Source organism: Pelodiscus sinensis, chromosome 12 (genome assembly GCF_052426305.1).
Source record: "Pelodiscus sinensis isolate ZL-2025 chromosome 12, ASM5242630v1, whole genome shotgun sequence".
Lineage (NCBI taxonomy): Eukaryota > Metazoa > Chordata > Testudines > Trionychidae > Pelodiscus > Pelodiscus sinensis.
In genome coordinates, this window is record NC_143063.1 from 50,053,758 (window position 1) to 50,067,936 (window position 14,179).

Consider the following 14,179-nt stretch of genomic DNA (forward strand, 5'->3'; position numbering starts at 1 on the left):
AGCGGCAGCCATGTTTATGCAAATGAAGTGGGGGGGGTGTTAAATCCCCGCTTCATTTGCAATTGCGATGTGTCTAATTTGCATCCCTTTTACGGAAAAGGGATGCAGTCTAGACACAGCCTTGGTGTTCACACCTCCACATCAGCTGCTAGAAGGGCGCCTCATCCTCCCTGACTGAATTGACCTTGTTATCTCTGGCCTTCCTCTTGATTGGTGCTCCTTTCTGTTCCTGCCTCTGGAATTTCCATGACATGCATCTGACGAAGTGGGTCTTTGCGCATAAAAGCTTATGCTCCAATAAATCTGTTAGTCTAGAAGGTGCCACGGGACTTCTTGTTGTTGAAATGATCCAGTGAGTGATGTTCCCGTAGGGGAGAGAAGGGAATGTCAGGGAAGAGGCAGAGAAGAGAGCGGGATCTTGGGGCAAGAGGTGGAACAGGGATGGGGTCTTGGGGCAAGAGCAGAGCAGGGGAACCAGATCTTGGGGGAAGGGGTGGGGCTATAGAGGTAGGGATTGGCCTCTTGGTGCAGTTACCAGCAATTAGGAAGGTGCTAATCATAGGAGACCCATTCCCCATACTGGTCTCATTGTTAATAAACTTTGACTAAAAACGTACCTGCTTCTTTCAGCTCAGCTTTGTTCTCTTATCTCTCTAGTTCTGTCTCACAAGACCATTCTACACGATTCCTTTCCTTCCTTGGTGTTTCCGCTTGTCAGATATGTCAAGGGTTTTCAGGAGGGGGTCTGAAAAGCCCATCTTGGGAGTCAGCAGAATTCAACACATTGAAAAACAGCCAAGAAGGAATGATTGTTAGTGGTTCTCCAACTTTTTCCATTCTCTCACTTATCAAGGTGCCTGCAGAATCAGAACATTGGAGAGATTAAAACTTACCATAGTTTTACACACTGGGTATGCCTACTCTCCGAACTGGGGTGTGATTTCCAACCAGGGTACGCATATTTGTGATAGCCCTTGTTGAGAGCTAAGGCTGCAGAGCAAACTCATTCTTTCTCTCTGTAAGTGGTGTAAGTGCCACTACTTGGGACAGTGCACCACCCCCAGTAGGTGTGTGGGTTACACTGCCATGACTACACTAGTGTTTGCTTGATGAGAGCCAGTGTGTACATGAGCTGGGAATCCCGCCATTAGCTTAGAGTGTAGATGTAGCACCAGTAACCAGCTAGTCAAGCTATGCTTATTTCATTCTTTTACTCTTCTCAGCAATGTAGCACAAAGCAATTTAGCTTTTTTCTCTGAATTATTTTCCAATTGTTTAATCTTCTAGCACAATGGGTTATCAGAACTGAATGTAGTATTTCAGAGCCCCAAGGGATTCTCATTTCCCTGTTCCATGATGTAACTGCAAATGCAGGCCAAAAAACAAAACAAAAAAAGTATTTTTTGCTACAGCAGTTCATTGCAAATTCTCCACTGTCACCTTTGGGTCTGGTCTCCCCTTGTTCTGAAACATCTCCTTCCCTGCTGGGTTTTGGGTTTCGCATGATTTCTCTCTGATGGTATTAAACTCTATTTTTGCAGACTGAATCCCAGCACTGGGTCTTGTTCATTTTCTAATTTTTCTAGGTCCCTTTATATTATGTAGTTTGCAGCTGCACCCTGCTGACGATTATTTATTACCCCTTTAAGTTTATTAATCAAGGAATGTTAAAATCAACCAGGTCTTAAAGATGATTTGAAGCACCTCGCTGGACACTTGCCCCATGGTGATACAATGCCATTTCCTGTTATTTATGGTCTGTTTTCGGATGTGCGCCAATTTGTGGGATGGTGTTAGACTCAAGACATGTTGAATGACGTTTTCAAGTACAATTTTGCAAGGTACTCTATTAAATTCTTTTCTAAAATCTAAAGAGAAGAAATAGTCTGTGTTCTCTATGTCCATTAATTGTATTGATTACAGAAAGCAATCAGGGTTTTTTTGGCATGGTATTTTCCCTGATTTCTGTCACTGAGGTGTTTATAAATTATTATGTGCATTTCTGAGATGCCTAAAACTGTAATATTAGTTAGGCAGATTTTGATTTGTGTTGTCTTAGGAATCAGAGTTAACGGATGCTAAGTATAAAGACTGCTGCTATTTCCCCCTCTTCGAGATTGTTACTGCCTTTGTCTATTTTCTTCCTGCTCCAGAATTTGATGAAAATAATTGCCAGTGGCTCAATACATTCATTAGTTAATCTTGCATCCCCGAGATTCCTCTTGTTGGGGCCTGTTAATTTGTACAGTACTATGCATAGACAAAAGCTTCAGAGAGGTAGTTGAGTTAGTCTGTAACTGGAAAAACTTAAAAAACAACTAATAGTTTAGTAGCACCTTAAAGACTAACAAAACATGTTGATGGAATCATGAGCTTTTGTGGGCACAGCTCACTTCTTCAGATGAATCAGCTTCTTGTAACTTGAACAATCTAATTAATTTCCCCCCTTCCTTCCCTCCTCCCACCTTATTTATTCTTGGAGCTGGACTTTTCATGCTCCATTCATCTGAAGAAGTGGGTTGCGCCCACAAAAGCTCATGATCCCATTGACATGTTTTGTTAGTCTTTAAGGTGCTGCAGGACCATTTGTTGTTTTTTATGCATAGACAGTTTTGCCATGTCTTTCCTTGCCTGCTTTTATTGACAACGAATGCAGGTACCCTTTCCTATAGGGGCCTATGAATTTGAATGGGAATTTTCCGGTTGGGAAGATCCTCAACTTGCAATCCAGCCTTAGTGACTACAATTCCCATGATGCCTTGGGAGAAGGACGGGAGAGGGAGAAGAGGAGAGAGAAAGAGAGAAAAAAACCTTCCTCTTCTATTGGGAATGCAGGGAGCGCGTGCAGTGGGCTACATTTTGGGAGCGGAGCTGAGGTTGGTTGATGGATCTTTGTCCACACCAGGACCTGCTGATAGACAGCCAGAGCTACTGCTGGGAATCTGCTGGGCTCTGACCAAGCGGGGGCTGGGGGGGTCCAGAGGTTCTTCGTGGCTTCACTGGGGCCAGGGCAGAGCCCAGAACTGACTGAGGTGGGCCTGCAGGGAAGCAATGTGAGTAGCTATCACCCTTCTTCAGGAAAACCCTTGTAAGGGAAGGGGAGCACAAGGAGATAGTCAGGGGCCTATTGTCTGAGCCTCAGAGGAGGTGAAATGGCCTTGCTGTCTAACCAGGCCCCGGCCTGCTGACATCTGCTTAAAACAGCTCCCGTCTGCAGAAAGCTTGTGCAGTTTGGGATGATTACACATTAGAATCCCTGTGCCTCTTGTTGCCTTGGCTGGACTCATTCCCTGGACCAAGAGCACTGGCTAGGGTGGCCAGGTGTCTGGTTTCGAACCGGACTGTCCGGTATTTGAGCTTTCTGTCCGGGAAACAAATTGAGAAAATAGAAATGTCGGGTATTTTCTAATGAAGTAAGTTTTATTATTATCATGAGTATCAGTCCGTAGTTGCATACTGCCTGGCTGGTAGACACCCTCACACTGCGCGAGCACATCTACCAGCCAGACAGTATGCAACTACACGGTAGAGAGGAGGAGGGTCGGGGTGGGGTGGGGGCAGGATGGAATCCCTAGGGCTGGACTCGCCCATGCGCCCCACCAGGACCGTGCGCAGGATGGGCAGCACCTTGGGATCTGCGTGTGCCCAGGCCAGCCCTGCTTCCCGCCGGCTGGTTCCCCCTGCTCCTCCCGACTCCTTCCCAGCCAGTCCTGCTCCCTGCCGGCTGGTTCCCCCCCTGGCCAGCCCCGCTTCTCCCAACCCCCTCGTGGCCAGCGCTGCTTTAACCTTTAAAAAAAAATTATAAGTACCCCCAGTACCTACAGTTTTCACACAACATTTTTTTCTACCGTTGCAACAGATATGTTAAACAACTGAATCGTAGCCGGGCAGGCAATGACATTTTTGGGTGTAAAAAGTACAAAAATAGTAAAGTGCTGTAAAATTTAAAACAAAAATTCAGTTTTCTTCAAATGTCAGTTGTGTGGCGGTACCCCCAGTCTTCTCTGGAGTACCCCTAAGGGCACTCGCACCACTGGTTGAGACACACTGCTCAGACACACCCAGGCAAGTGTTTACAACTCTGCCATCCAGAGGGGTTCACACGTGGGGGGGGCAATGGAGTTAGAGATGCAGTAAACTACTAAATGAAATTTTTAATGGATTTATTGAACTGCCCTCTGCTGGTTTAAATTAGCAGCCACAAGCTCAGTCTGTTACCATGTTCTCTTGAATTGGTAAGCAAAGAGGTGGGACTGCCTAAGTGCATGTGGTTTGGATTTGGGACTATTGAGTTAAATGCTTTGTCCAGAGGAGTTTAGGGTTATCCCTGGAGGCTCCCGAAGGTACGTCGGTGAGTCTGTACAGGGTCCAGGCAGGTGGAGGCACTGCCCATTTTCCTTTCTAAGTAGGACTGCTGTCGGGGGAGAGTAGAGGATTCCCTCCAATCCAACATGCGCACTGGGATACTTAGCATCTCCTTTACGCTCAACACTGCAGGCACTCGGGTGGGTGTTGCATGCTCCCCAGCAACCCAGGGAGGAAAGAGGGGCTACCCTATAGAATCCTAGCATACTAGAACTGGCAGGGTCCTCGAGAGGCATCGAGTCCAGTCCCTGCCCTCATGGCAGGACCCAGCACCATCTAGCCCATCCCTGACAGGTGTCTGTCCCACCTGCTCTTCCATATCTCCAGCGATGGAAATTCCACAACCTCCCCAGGCAATTTATTCCAGTGTTTAACGACTCTGACAGGCAGGAAGTTTTTCCTAATGTCCAACCTAAACCTCCCTTGCTGCAGTTTTAGCCTGTTGCTTCTATATTCATTAAGACTTTATTTTTCTGTACTGGTTATTTGTTTCAGGATATAATGTTGTGAAGGGGGCCAGTAGCCCCTCCATTGGACACTTGCTCATTACAATTCCTTCTAAACTATTTGTATTTCCCTTGTTTCCCTCGGGCCCTGTCTACACTTGCAGGAGTGTGTAGTATGTATGCAGCTCCATGCACCAGTGAAAGGCAGGCTGTGTGCACCCCGTGGTTCGTGGCTGCACACCGTGGTCCGTGGCTACACAGGGCTGTGGAAGGCTCCGGCAACAGGGAAAACTCCAGCAGCTTTCACTGCTCTCCCTCCGCCAGAGCCTTTCACCGAGCCGGAAAAGGCTCCCCCCATCAGGAAGCAGCGGCACAACAGCAGACTAGAGAAGGGAGGTGGTGCTGGGCCATGGGACAGGCTGGCTACAGCGCGCACCCTGGGGCTCTGCCATTTCTGTGCTCCTCTAGGCAGCGCCTGTCTCCTGCCCAGCGGGGAGGTGTAGACAGACCTATGGACAAGTGCAGTGGTCATTTGGCCTTGCTGCCCTCAGCTTTCCTCCGGCACTTGGAAGTTCTGGGTGTAAGAATTTTCCCATGTTTCTTTCTTCATGGCCGAGGCAGGGTCTCGTCTCTCTGGACCAGAGCTGTGTGCATTCACACTCATCGCCTCTTTCTCAGAGGAACTAAGATGCGTTGAGATGCCTCAGCCTCCTTCCACACTGGTGAATTTTAATACTTATCAGGGGTGGGGAACCTCAGGCCGGGGGGAGGAGGGCAGATGCAGCCCCTGAGACTCAGAGCCCCCCCAGCATTGGGGAGCCTGTGCTCCAGCCTCCCTGCTGCCCCACCCTGGGGCTGGAACACACACAAATCTATTAGTCAGGGTCCCGCTAGGCCAGGGGAACGTAGGGAGCATCTTTCTCCTTCTCATTTGGGGCCAAGTCAGCGAGAGGCCTTTTTTTTTTGCTTCTCACCTGTGTGTGGCCCCCAACTGACTCTTCTGTAGGTCAGTGGCCCTCGACCCAAAAAAGGTTCCCCACTCCTGCTTAATACACCTATTATTCACTAGATTTCTTAATCCCCCAACTTCTGCTTTCTTGAAATCCATACTTTCTGTGTGTTTAATTTACGTACACTTTGGTCACTAGATTCAACCCTTCCCTGTTATTTACTTTCTCAATAGTGTTTCTCCCTCTTAGTAGAAAATGTACCAAGAGGAGTTTGTATCTGCCAGGATTCCAGGAAAGCTTGGGAATCTTAGTTTTAATTAGACTTGTCATTCCATAGACTTTTGGGGAGTTGCTTATGTTACCCTGCTAGCTTGTGGTTTCTCTTGTGCTTTGATGATCCTAGAATGTTTCACTAAATCATTAGAGCCCTGCAAATCCATGTATGTGGATGCAGAGATCACAGCTCATTTTTGGGGATATGGATGTGGATACAAACGTTGTGTCTAGACTGGGGATGTGAAATCCTATTTATTTGGTTCACCAGTTAAACGATTAAAGGAATGGTGTGTATGTGGGGTCCGAAGTGGACCTCTGCCCACAATGGCTGGGGCTAGAGCACTGTCCTCCCAGACATGGGCTGCTCCAGCCCAGCCAGAACAGACCATCCCCCCCCAAAACCTTTCACATCCCTAATCTAGAACCCTGCAAATTTGCAGCTATCCACTTTATATCCATGGGTATCAGCATCCAGGGATGTCAGTGCGGATATCCACAGCTCATTTTTGCAGATACAAATGTTGTATCCATGCAGGACTCTATCAATCTTTGCTTACCTTAGTGCTCTTCTATAAATGCCAATTGCATCTCCCAGTTTTTGTATCTTTTTTAACAGTTCTTATGCTCTTAGCTGCTTGTTAAGCTCAAACTTAGTCATTTAAAATCAGAGCCGACGTTCCCTATTTTGATATTGAGTAAATTTGTCATTGGAAAGCACTTTTAGATCCTCAAACCTGAAATATGAGTTTCTTCGCCAGGCATGAAGCAGAGTTTTCCCCCTCACCTAGTGCTGCCTCTTTTCTTTTCCCATTTCCTGAATTGATTGATAGGTATAATAATATTATGGTTGTGAGAAACATCCCATCCGCTTTGTGATGCCATCTAGGTTATGTCCTCTGTGAAGGAGTTGAATAGCCTGGCTCCCTTTTATACAGCAGGCAGATACGCCTCAGAAAAGACTTATTTTAGAAAAGGCTCAGTGTCAAAAACAAGTTATTGTGTGTCTCCCCCTCCCATCTCCATTTTCACTGCTTTTTCTTTCATAGATCACCCCTTCTCTTGCATACTTTCACCAGGAAAGGGTGCTGTTACCCACACCTGATTTAGTAACTAAGTACGTATACTTTATTTGGGATATAAGATACCAATTAGTTGTATAGAGTACGATCAAGAATGATAACCTTGTAAAGAATGAAAACTCAAAAGTTGTAAGTTTAAAAAACCTAACAATCATTTTGGCACTTTTGTAGCATTTACCCCCACAGAATAGCTGTTCAGTTGGAGTTGTCAGGCTGATTGTCACTGGGACCAGATTAAGTAGTTCAAGGGATGGAAGCCTGCAACATCCTGTTTAAGGAAAAACTAGCAGCACGTGAGCAGACACACGGTGCCATGAAAGACTATGGTACAACAGGTGACATTCCTGGAGAGATGACACAGACTAATGAACAAGATGCATACTGGATAAGAAAAAAAGATTAAGCTGAACATTAGTCACTTTTCCATTCTAACCTAAACCTTATCAACCTACTTCATGGGAAAACCAGTCTATGACAGGTTCTAAATGATCAGAGACAGCCAGGTTGGAAGTATGGGACAGAACAAACTTCAAACTCCAGAAAATGTGGCATTTTTCTAAAGCTCTGGAATGGCTTTCCTCCTTCCATCAGCTTTGAGTGATTTCCTTCAAACTGTTGATGGGGGAGAAAATTCAGTTCTCATGGTCTGTACTAAGTATATTAAAACGTGTTAACTGTGTAACTGCAGAATTTTTCAGCAGTTACTGGGGGTGTGGGCATGGCAGCTGATGGCTCCCCACATGTACCGAGAGCCTGTAACCATAAACGTTAACCCATAAGCCCAGGTTCAACTCAACGGTTAAACTTTCACAGCTCCAGTCTGTGCCTGAAGATGAGAAGCTACAGCAAAGGAAGAGGAACAAAGATCCCTGCAGCGTGCACTAGAGGAGTTTCCTAGCACTCTCTCCTTCACCTGTTGGCAGCTAGCATGCCACCTTGTTCTGCTTTAACCCCTTTCTTTCATTGCACAGCAGCAGGGAGCCTCACTTCACCAGAGATATTCGACTACCATGCGGTACACCTCCCCCACAGCTGCACACGGTGGGAGAGGATCTGCTTCAGGCGTGTGAGACTACACTGCTACCATGAGCATAGGTGCTGGGACCAGGGATGCTCTTGCACCCCCGGCTTGAAGTTGTTTCCATCGTATACAGGGTGCAGAGTTTGCTTCAATGGCTCTCAGCACTTCCACTATAAAAAATTTTCCAGCACCAGGGAATTCACCACATCTCTTCCCTTTACTGCTGGCCTGTTTGAGCACAGGATAAGATCCCCCTCCCTACCTCTGGGCTAACAGGAAGTCTCCATCTGTCCCCTCCACATGATGGACAGCCCTGAGAGCTGCATAGCTTCCTGGTCATTCAGGGTCTCATTGATCTAGCTTGGGGGGGGGGGGGGGGGCAAGGTGAGACCCGTGGGCCAGATCCAGCCTGCAGCTCCCTTGCCAGGACCTTTAGCACATAACAGCTACAGCCACTTTAGAGGCTGGCTGCTCTGGATACTGGGGAGGGAGGAAGGAGGCTTATCGCACTGTCCCCACTCCCCAGCAAAATCTCTCAGCTCCTATGGGCCAGTTTCCAGCCAGCAGGAACTGAGAGATTTTGCTGGGGGGCAGGGGCAAAGCCTCCTCCCTCACCCCCACCAGAGCCAGGTGAAGCAGTCTGGAACCACTGCAGACAGGTAGGAAGCCTGCCTCAGGTTCCTGCAGGGCTGCTGGCTGGGAACCACCTAGGTAAGCACCTCCCAGCCAGAGCCTGCCCTCCACCCCCTCTCTCCCCTCCAAGTACCTTCCTCAGGCCACCATCCACGCCCTCTGGACTCCCTTTCTCCTAGGTCACAGCTTGCTGCCAGACCATGCACCCCCTCTTACATCCCTCCCCCAGGCCAGAATCCTCTCCTGCACCCCCACCCTGCTCCCCTGCCCCAAATCACAGCCCGCTCCTCCCCCAAACTCCCTCGCAGACCCCTGCCCTCTCCTGCACCCCCACCCTGCTCCCCTGCCCCAAATCACAGCCTGCTCCTCCCCCAAACTCCCTTGCAGACCCCCGCCCTCTCCTGCACCCCAGGCCCCACCTGAGCCCCCTTCTGCACCAGGGCCCGACCCCGCAGCCCTGGACAGAACCAGGGAGTGTCATCCCCCCCCCGCCTGTTCTGTATCCTTCCGCCCTGGCCTGTTGCCCACTGTGTGTGAGCTGCCCCCCATGCCTGGCCCTGGGTTGGGCTGAGCCATCCCTTGGCTAAGGCTGTTCTGTTTTCCTCCCTCCGCTGAGGCCCAGCGACCCGAAACTGCGCATGCGTAGAACCTCGCGGCGGCCGCCTGTTCTTGCAGCACGAAAGCCCTCTTTAAAGGGCCGGCGGGCAGGCACATGCGCAGAATGACAAGGCCGGCACGGCCTGACTGGATCTGTCTACGCATGTGCAGAATAGCTGACCTTCCCTCCCTCGGCTGTTCCACTCCTCCGCGCCCCTCCCTCGGCTCTCCGCGCGTGCGCAAAGGCGCCGGGTCCGAAGTGCTCGACGTGCGCCAGCCCTCCGGAGCCCTTTCGGTCGGCGCATGCGCAGAGCAGCCGCGGAGGGGCTGGAGCGTTCCGTTGGCCGCAGCCGGATTCCTGTCAGCGGCGGCGGAGCCCGAGCCTGGTAGCGCGCGCAGCCCCCGGTCCGCAGGCAGCGCAGCGCGGCGCCCCCCTCCCTTCCCCGCGCCGGGGCGGCGGCGGCCCCTTAGCCCCCGCCGGGCCGCGGAGCTGCGATGCCCTCGGACTTCATCTCTCTCCTCAGCGCCGACCTGGACCTCGACTGCCCCAAGTCCCTCTACTCCAAGGGTGAGTGCGGCCGGCGCGGGAACGCGGCCCGGCCGGCGAGTGCGCCACCGGGGGCCGGGCTCGGCCCTGCCGCCTCGCTGCGGTGCACGGCGCCGCCGGCTGAGTGCGTCAGCAGCCTGGCCTAGCGCGAGCCACTGGCCGGGGGGGGGGGGCTGGTGAGGGGCCCCGCGCGGCCAGACGTCAGCCCGGCTCGCGGGGAGGGGGGCGGGGTCACAACCGCCAAACGGGCCGAGGTGGGATTCGTGTCAGGGGGCACCATGGCGGGAGAGGGTCGGGCCCGCTGGGCGGAGCGGGGGCGCTGCTCGCCCTGCTCCCGGGGCGCTGACGCGCTTTGCGGGCCGTCCTGAGGAGGAGAGAAAAGGCTACAACTCCCGAGCCCCGGGAGCAGGTGAATGAACCGCCTCGCGTCACGTGAACGTCTGTGTTTGGCAAACGTGGTCAGGAGGAAGCGCCGCTCAGGCCATTCCTCTCATTGACGTGCTCGCTTCACCGGGGGCCGAGCTCGCGTTTAAGTGGAAGATTTGGGTGCTGAGTAAAATAGCGGTTGTGCAGCGGAGGGATGGAAAAAACGGCTTTTGTGTGTCTGAGTGAACATGCCGACCGTATTTTGCTGCTCTGTATCATGCTTATGTAGGCTGTTACATATTGCGTCCAAGTTAAAAAAAAATCTCTTAAGGTACCCCGTTTTTAAAGGCAAAAAAAAGTTATAAACCTAGGAAATGCTGATGTATGGCCACATTTTAAAAGAAATCCAAACATGTTAATGTATGGAAATACAGTCAAGACACTCAAACAGTTTTAACTCATAATGGCATCATGCAGTAATCATAGAATTGTGACTACTATGTAATAGTTTTGTAGTACCAGGTTAGATTAAAATGATTTTAGACATTGAATTTTAACCTTCCCCTCCCCACTCTTCTGTCGCTACCAGATGGTATTCAGGTGGATGCCTTAACTATGTATTCCACTTTGCCCTAGTTCTAGTGAGAACAATAAACAGTGACAGGTATTTTGAAAGAGGGTAATTTAGCCCATGAATTACATCTGAGTGGAGTTTAACTACAGTGGAACCTCAGAGTTGCAAACACTGGAGTTGTGAACAGACTAGTAAACCACACACCTCATTTAGAACAGGAAGTATGTAATCAGGCAGCAGAAATGCCCTTCCTCTCCCAAATAACCAAAACTCAACCTCAACTGTACAGAGTAGTACTGTGTTTAAATGTAAACTACTAAAAACCTTTTTTTCCTGTTAAAAGGGGAAACCTCCCAATTTATTTCTCCACTCTCATCTGAGGAAGTAGGTTTTGCCCATGAAAGTTCACTATACTAGATATGTGTGTGTGTATACAAATATTGTTAGTTTCTAAGGTGCTACAGGACTACTTGTTTTACTTAAAAAGGGGAATGTTTAAAAATAGATTTGTCAGGTTAAATAAACTGTTTCTGTGCTTGTTTCATTTAAAAGCTGCATTTTTCTTATGCACAGTGAGGTTTCAAAGCTGAATTAAGTCAGTGTTCTATTGTGAACTTATGTAACTGAGGTTCTACTGCATACTGAAAGTTTGAAGAATATAGTGGAATGAAGTAAGGATGTTAAATTGTGGATATCTGACTGATGGTGTAGTCGATACAATTTGTATTGACTACATGATTAGTCAATAAGGACCACTCTGCAGAGCCATAGTGGGGGTAGCTCCAGGAGCCAGCTCGAGCCAGGAATGAGCAGTTACATGGCTCTTACTACATTTAAAATGCAGAGGCATAGCATCCTGGACCAGCATGAGCCAGGACTGTTTGGTCCTGGCTCGTGCTGAGTCCAGCAGCTCCTGTTTGCGGCAGCCAGCTCTGTCTGCCACAAACAGGGGATGCTGCTGAGCAGCCTCTGCCCACAGTGAGCTTTGGCATGCTGCGGACAGGAGCTGCTTTGCAGCACCCTTTCCTATCCCCTTCCCTGCTGTTTCTGATAAAGGCAGCAAGGGGAGCAGGTGGCACTGACTCCTGTTTTCCCTTCCCCTTGCTGTGTCTCAGAGAGAGTAGTCACTAACATCCCTAGAATGAAGACCTTGTAGAACCAGGTGCAAGGGAAGAGAGCTGATTGTCTAGTCAAACTGCTAGTCTCACAGAGAGAGACTTCCCTTCTGGGTAGAGAAGGCCATCTATCAAACTCCTGGTCCAGAGGCAGAGTAAGTTGCAGGGCAGGTTGAGGAAGTGTCACATGGAGGCAACTGGGCCTGTTACAAGACCTATAGACTTCTTTGAAGGAACAATTGTTCTTTAGCTTGTTTTTGTTATGTAGACGAAATTATTAGCACTCTTCTTGCTAAACTCCTCTGTACTGAGTCCTGCTAATTGTTTGGCAAACCTTGCTGCTCTCCCACAAAGTTTGTTTACTTCAGATAATTTAGGACAGTGGCCTCCAACCTTTTTAATCACAAGATCACTTTTTTTTAAATTTAAGTGAAATGTAAGATCTACCTCAACCCCAAATGCCCTTGCCCCACTTCCTTCCCACCCCTTCTTTGAGGCCCTGCTCCTGTATGGAGATAAGAGTACAGAAGTGGGGATAGGAGGAACACCCTGACATCAGAGCCCCCTCTTCTCTCTCCCATGCCCTGCACAGCGAGCAGGCGGCTCTAACGGGGGCAGCTCCAAGGCAGAGGGCAAGAGCAGCATGACAGTGGGTAGAGGGGCAACTAAAGTGTTAGCACTTGATAGCTTCCTGGCCAAAGCAATCAGGGTCACCTGTCAGACTCCAAGCTCTACCAGTAGATTTCAGTCTACTGGTTGGTGACCACTGATTTTAGGATAAAGTGGTCTGACACAGGCTGCTGAATTTCTTAAATTTAACTTGAACCAATAAATGAGCCAGTTTTTAAAACAAATTTTCAGAATATTTGGTTTGTTCTCCAAGTGCCAAAATTTTTGGCTGGATGCATTGTATTTTTTAAATGCAACGAAGTAATTGAACCTGCTTGAAGTGCAAAACTGTTTATGTATACTGGTGATATGCCTTCACTTTTAGTTCTGATCACACCTCTGAAAAGAGAGCAGAACTTGAAAAGGTTTTGAAATGGATGAAATGACAACTAGAAGTTTAAGTAAACATTGGAAAAAATGGGGCTGTTTAATGTACAGAGATTAACCCTGTATCACATGCAGTTTTATTATACAACAGAGTAGATGAAAATTGATTTAAATACAAATCATACTTGTAGGGTTATTTTGTTTATTTGAAATTGACAACCTAGATTAATGCCTAAATGTATTTATTTAAAGCAGTACAAGTTTGCTGCAAAGTTTTAAGGAAAGTCAGACTACTGAAGGTGATAGAAATCACTAAGTACTAGGAACACAGGTGGAGAAAATCTTTCTATATATAAAAAACAATTTTTTCTGTGGGACGACGGAATGACGTAATCACGTCACTCTGTATCCACAGGCTCCGCCCTTGCATAATATCTTTAATTTAATAAATCAGTTGGTTTTAATTTAAAAGTATTTTGACAAACTATTTTTCTTATGCTTCCAGCACACTTAAGGTAGTTTAATTGAATTTGAATTTCTGTTCAAATCCAACTTGACACAAATCTCAAATAAAAAGTTAAGCTATATTGCTTAAATGTATATAGCTATAGTATGTCGTCATAAGCAAAAAGAATTACTGAATTAAAGGCTAGTTAGGGGGCTGTGCCTCCTGCTCGCTGTGCTTGCCAGCCCTCTTCTCACTGACGGGTAGACAACCCTGGATCTCCCCCACCAGCTCGGTTCTCCCCGTCTCCCTTCCCGCAAGTCAGGATCCCCCTCCCCCCATGAGCCAGGGTCCCTTCTCCCCACCCTGCACGAGCTAGGGTCCCTTCTCTCTTCCTGCCATCCTGGGACCTTTCTCTCCCCAACATTAACCCCGTCTCAGCCACAGCACGTACCAGGTCTAGCTGTAAACCTGGCAGCCAGTGATATGCAAGTAGTGCCATGTGCATGCGACACTTGAGGGCACTGCAGCCTGCTGAGGTGGGGAAAACATCAGCGCGGAGGGCTGCTGTCCCGACCTTTCCCCTGTGTGGTTCTGCTTGCACTGCTCACCGTCCCACTCCTGCCCATAGAGCCCAGGGTCCTGTCCATTGGGAGCGCAAGGGAAGGAGCAGACAGGTTGATGCGGCGGCTTCCCCTGGTGGCTCAGCGGTGCTCTGGTAGCCACTGGGGAGGGGGTGAGTCTCTGCAGGGGCAGCCGGACTCTAGGA

The 14,179-nt window shown here is 48.8% G+C and overlaps 1 protein-coding gene across 8 annotated transcripts in view; it reads left to right on the plus strand.

Moving 5' to 3' along the window:
• Positions 1-14,179, plus strand: part of NFAT5 (nuclear factor of activated T cells 5) — a 157,394-nt gene that overhangs the window by 11,549 nt on the left and 131,666 nt on the right. The window contains exon 1 of one of the 8 annotated variants that reach the window (XM_075939771.2): positions 9,644-9,935. The exons of 4 other annotated variants lie outside the window; for them this stretch is intronic. In XM_075939771.2, the coding sequence (XP_075795886.1) occupies positions 9,863-9,935 (73 nt within the window). In that variant the 5' untranslated portion in view covers positions 9,644-9,862. Of the gene's footprint in view, positions 1-9,643; positions 9,936-10,179; positions 10,324-14,179 lie in introns of those variants that run through there. 3 more of the 8 variants (XM_075939770.2, XM_075939777.2, XM_075939772.2) reach the window with 3 other exon arrangements.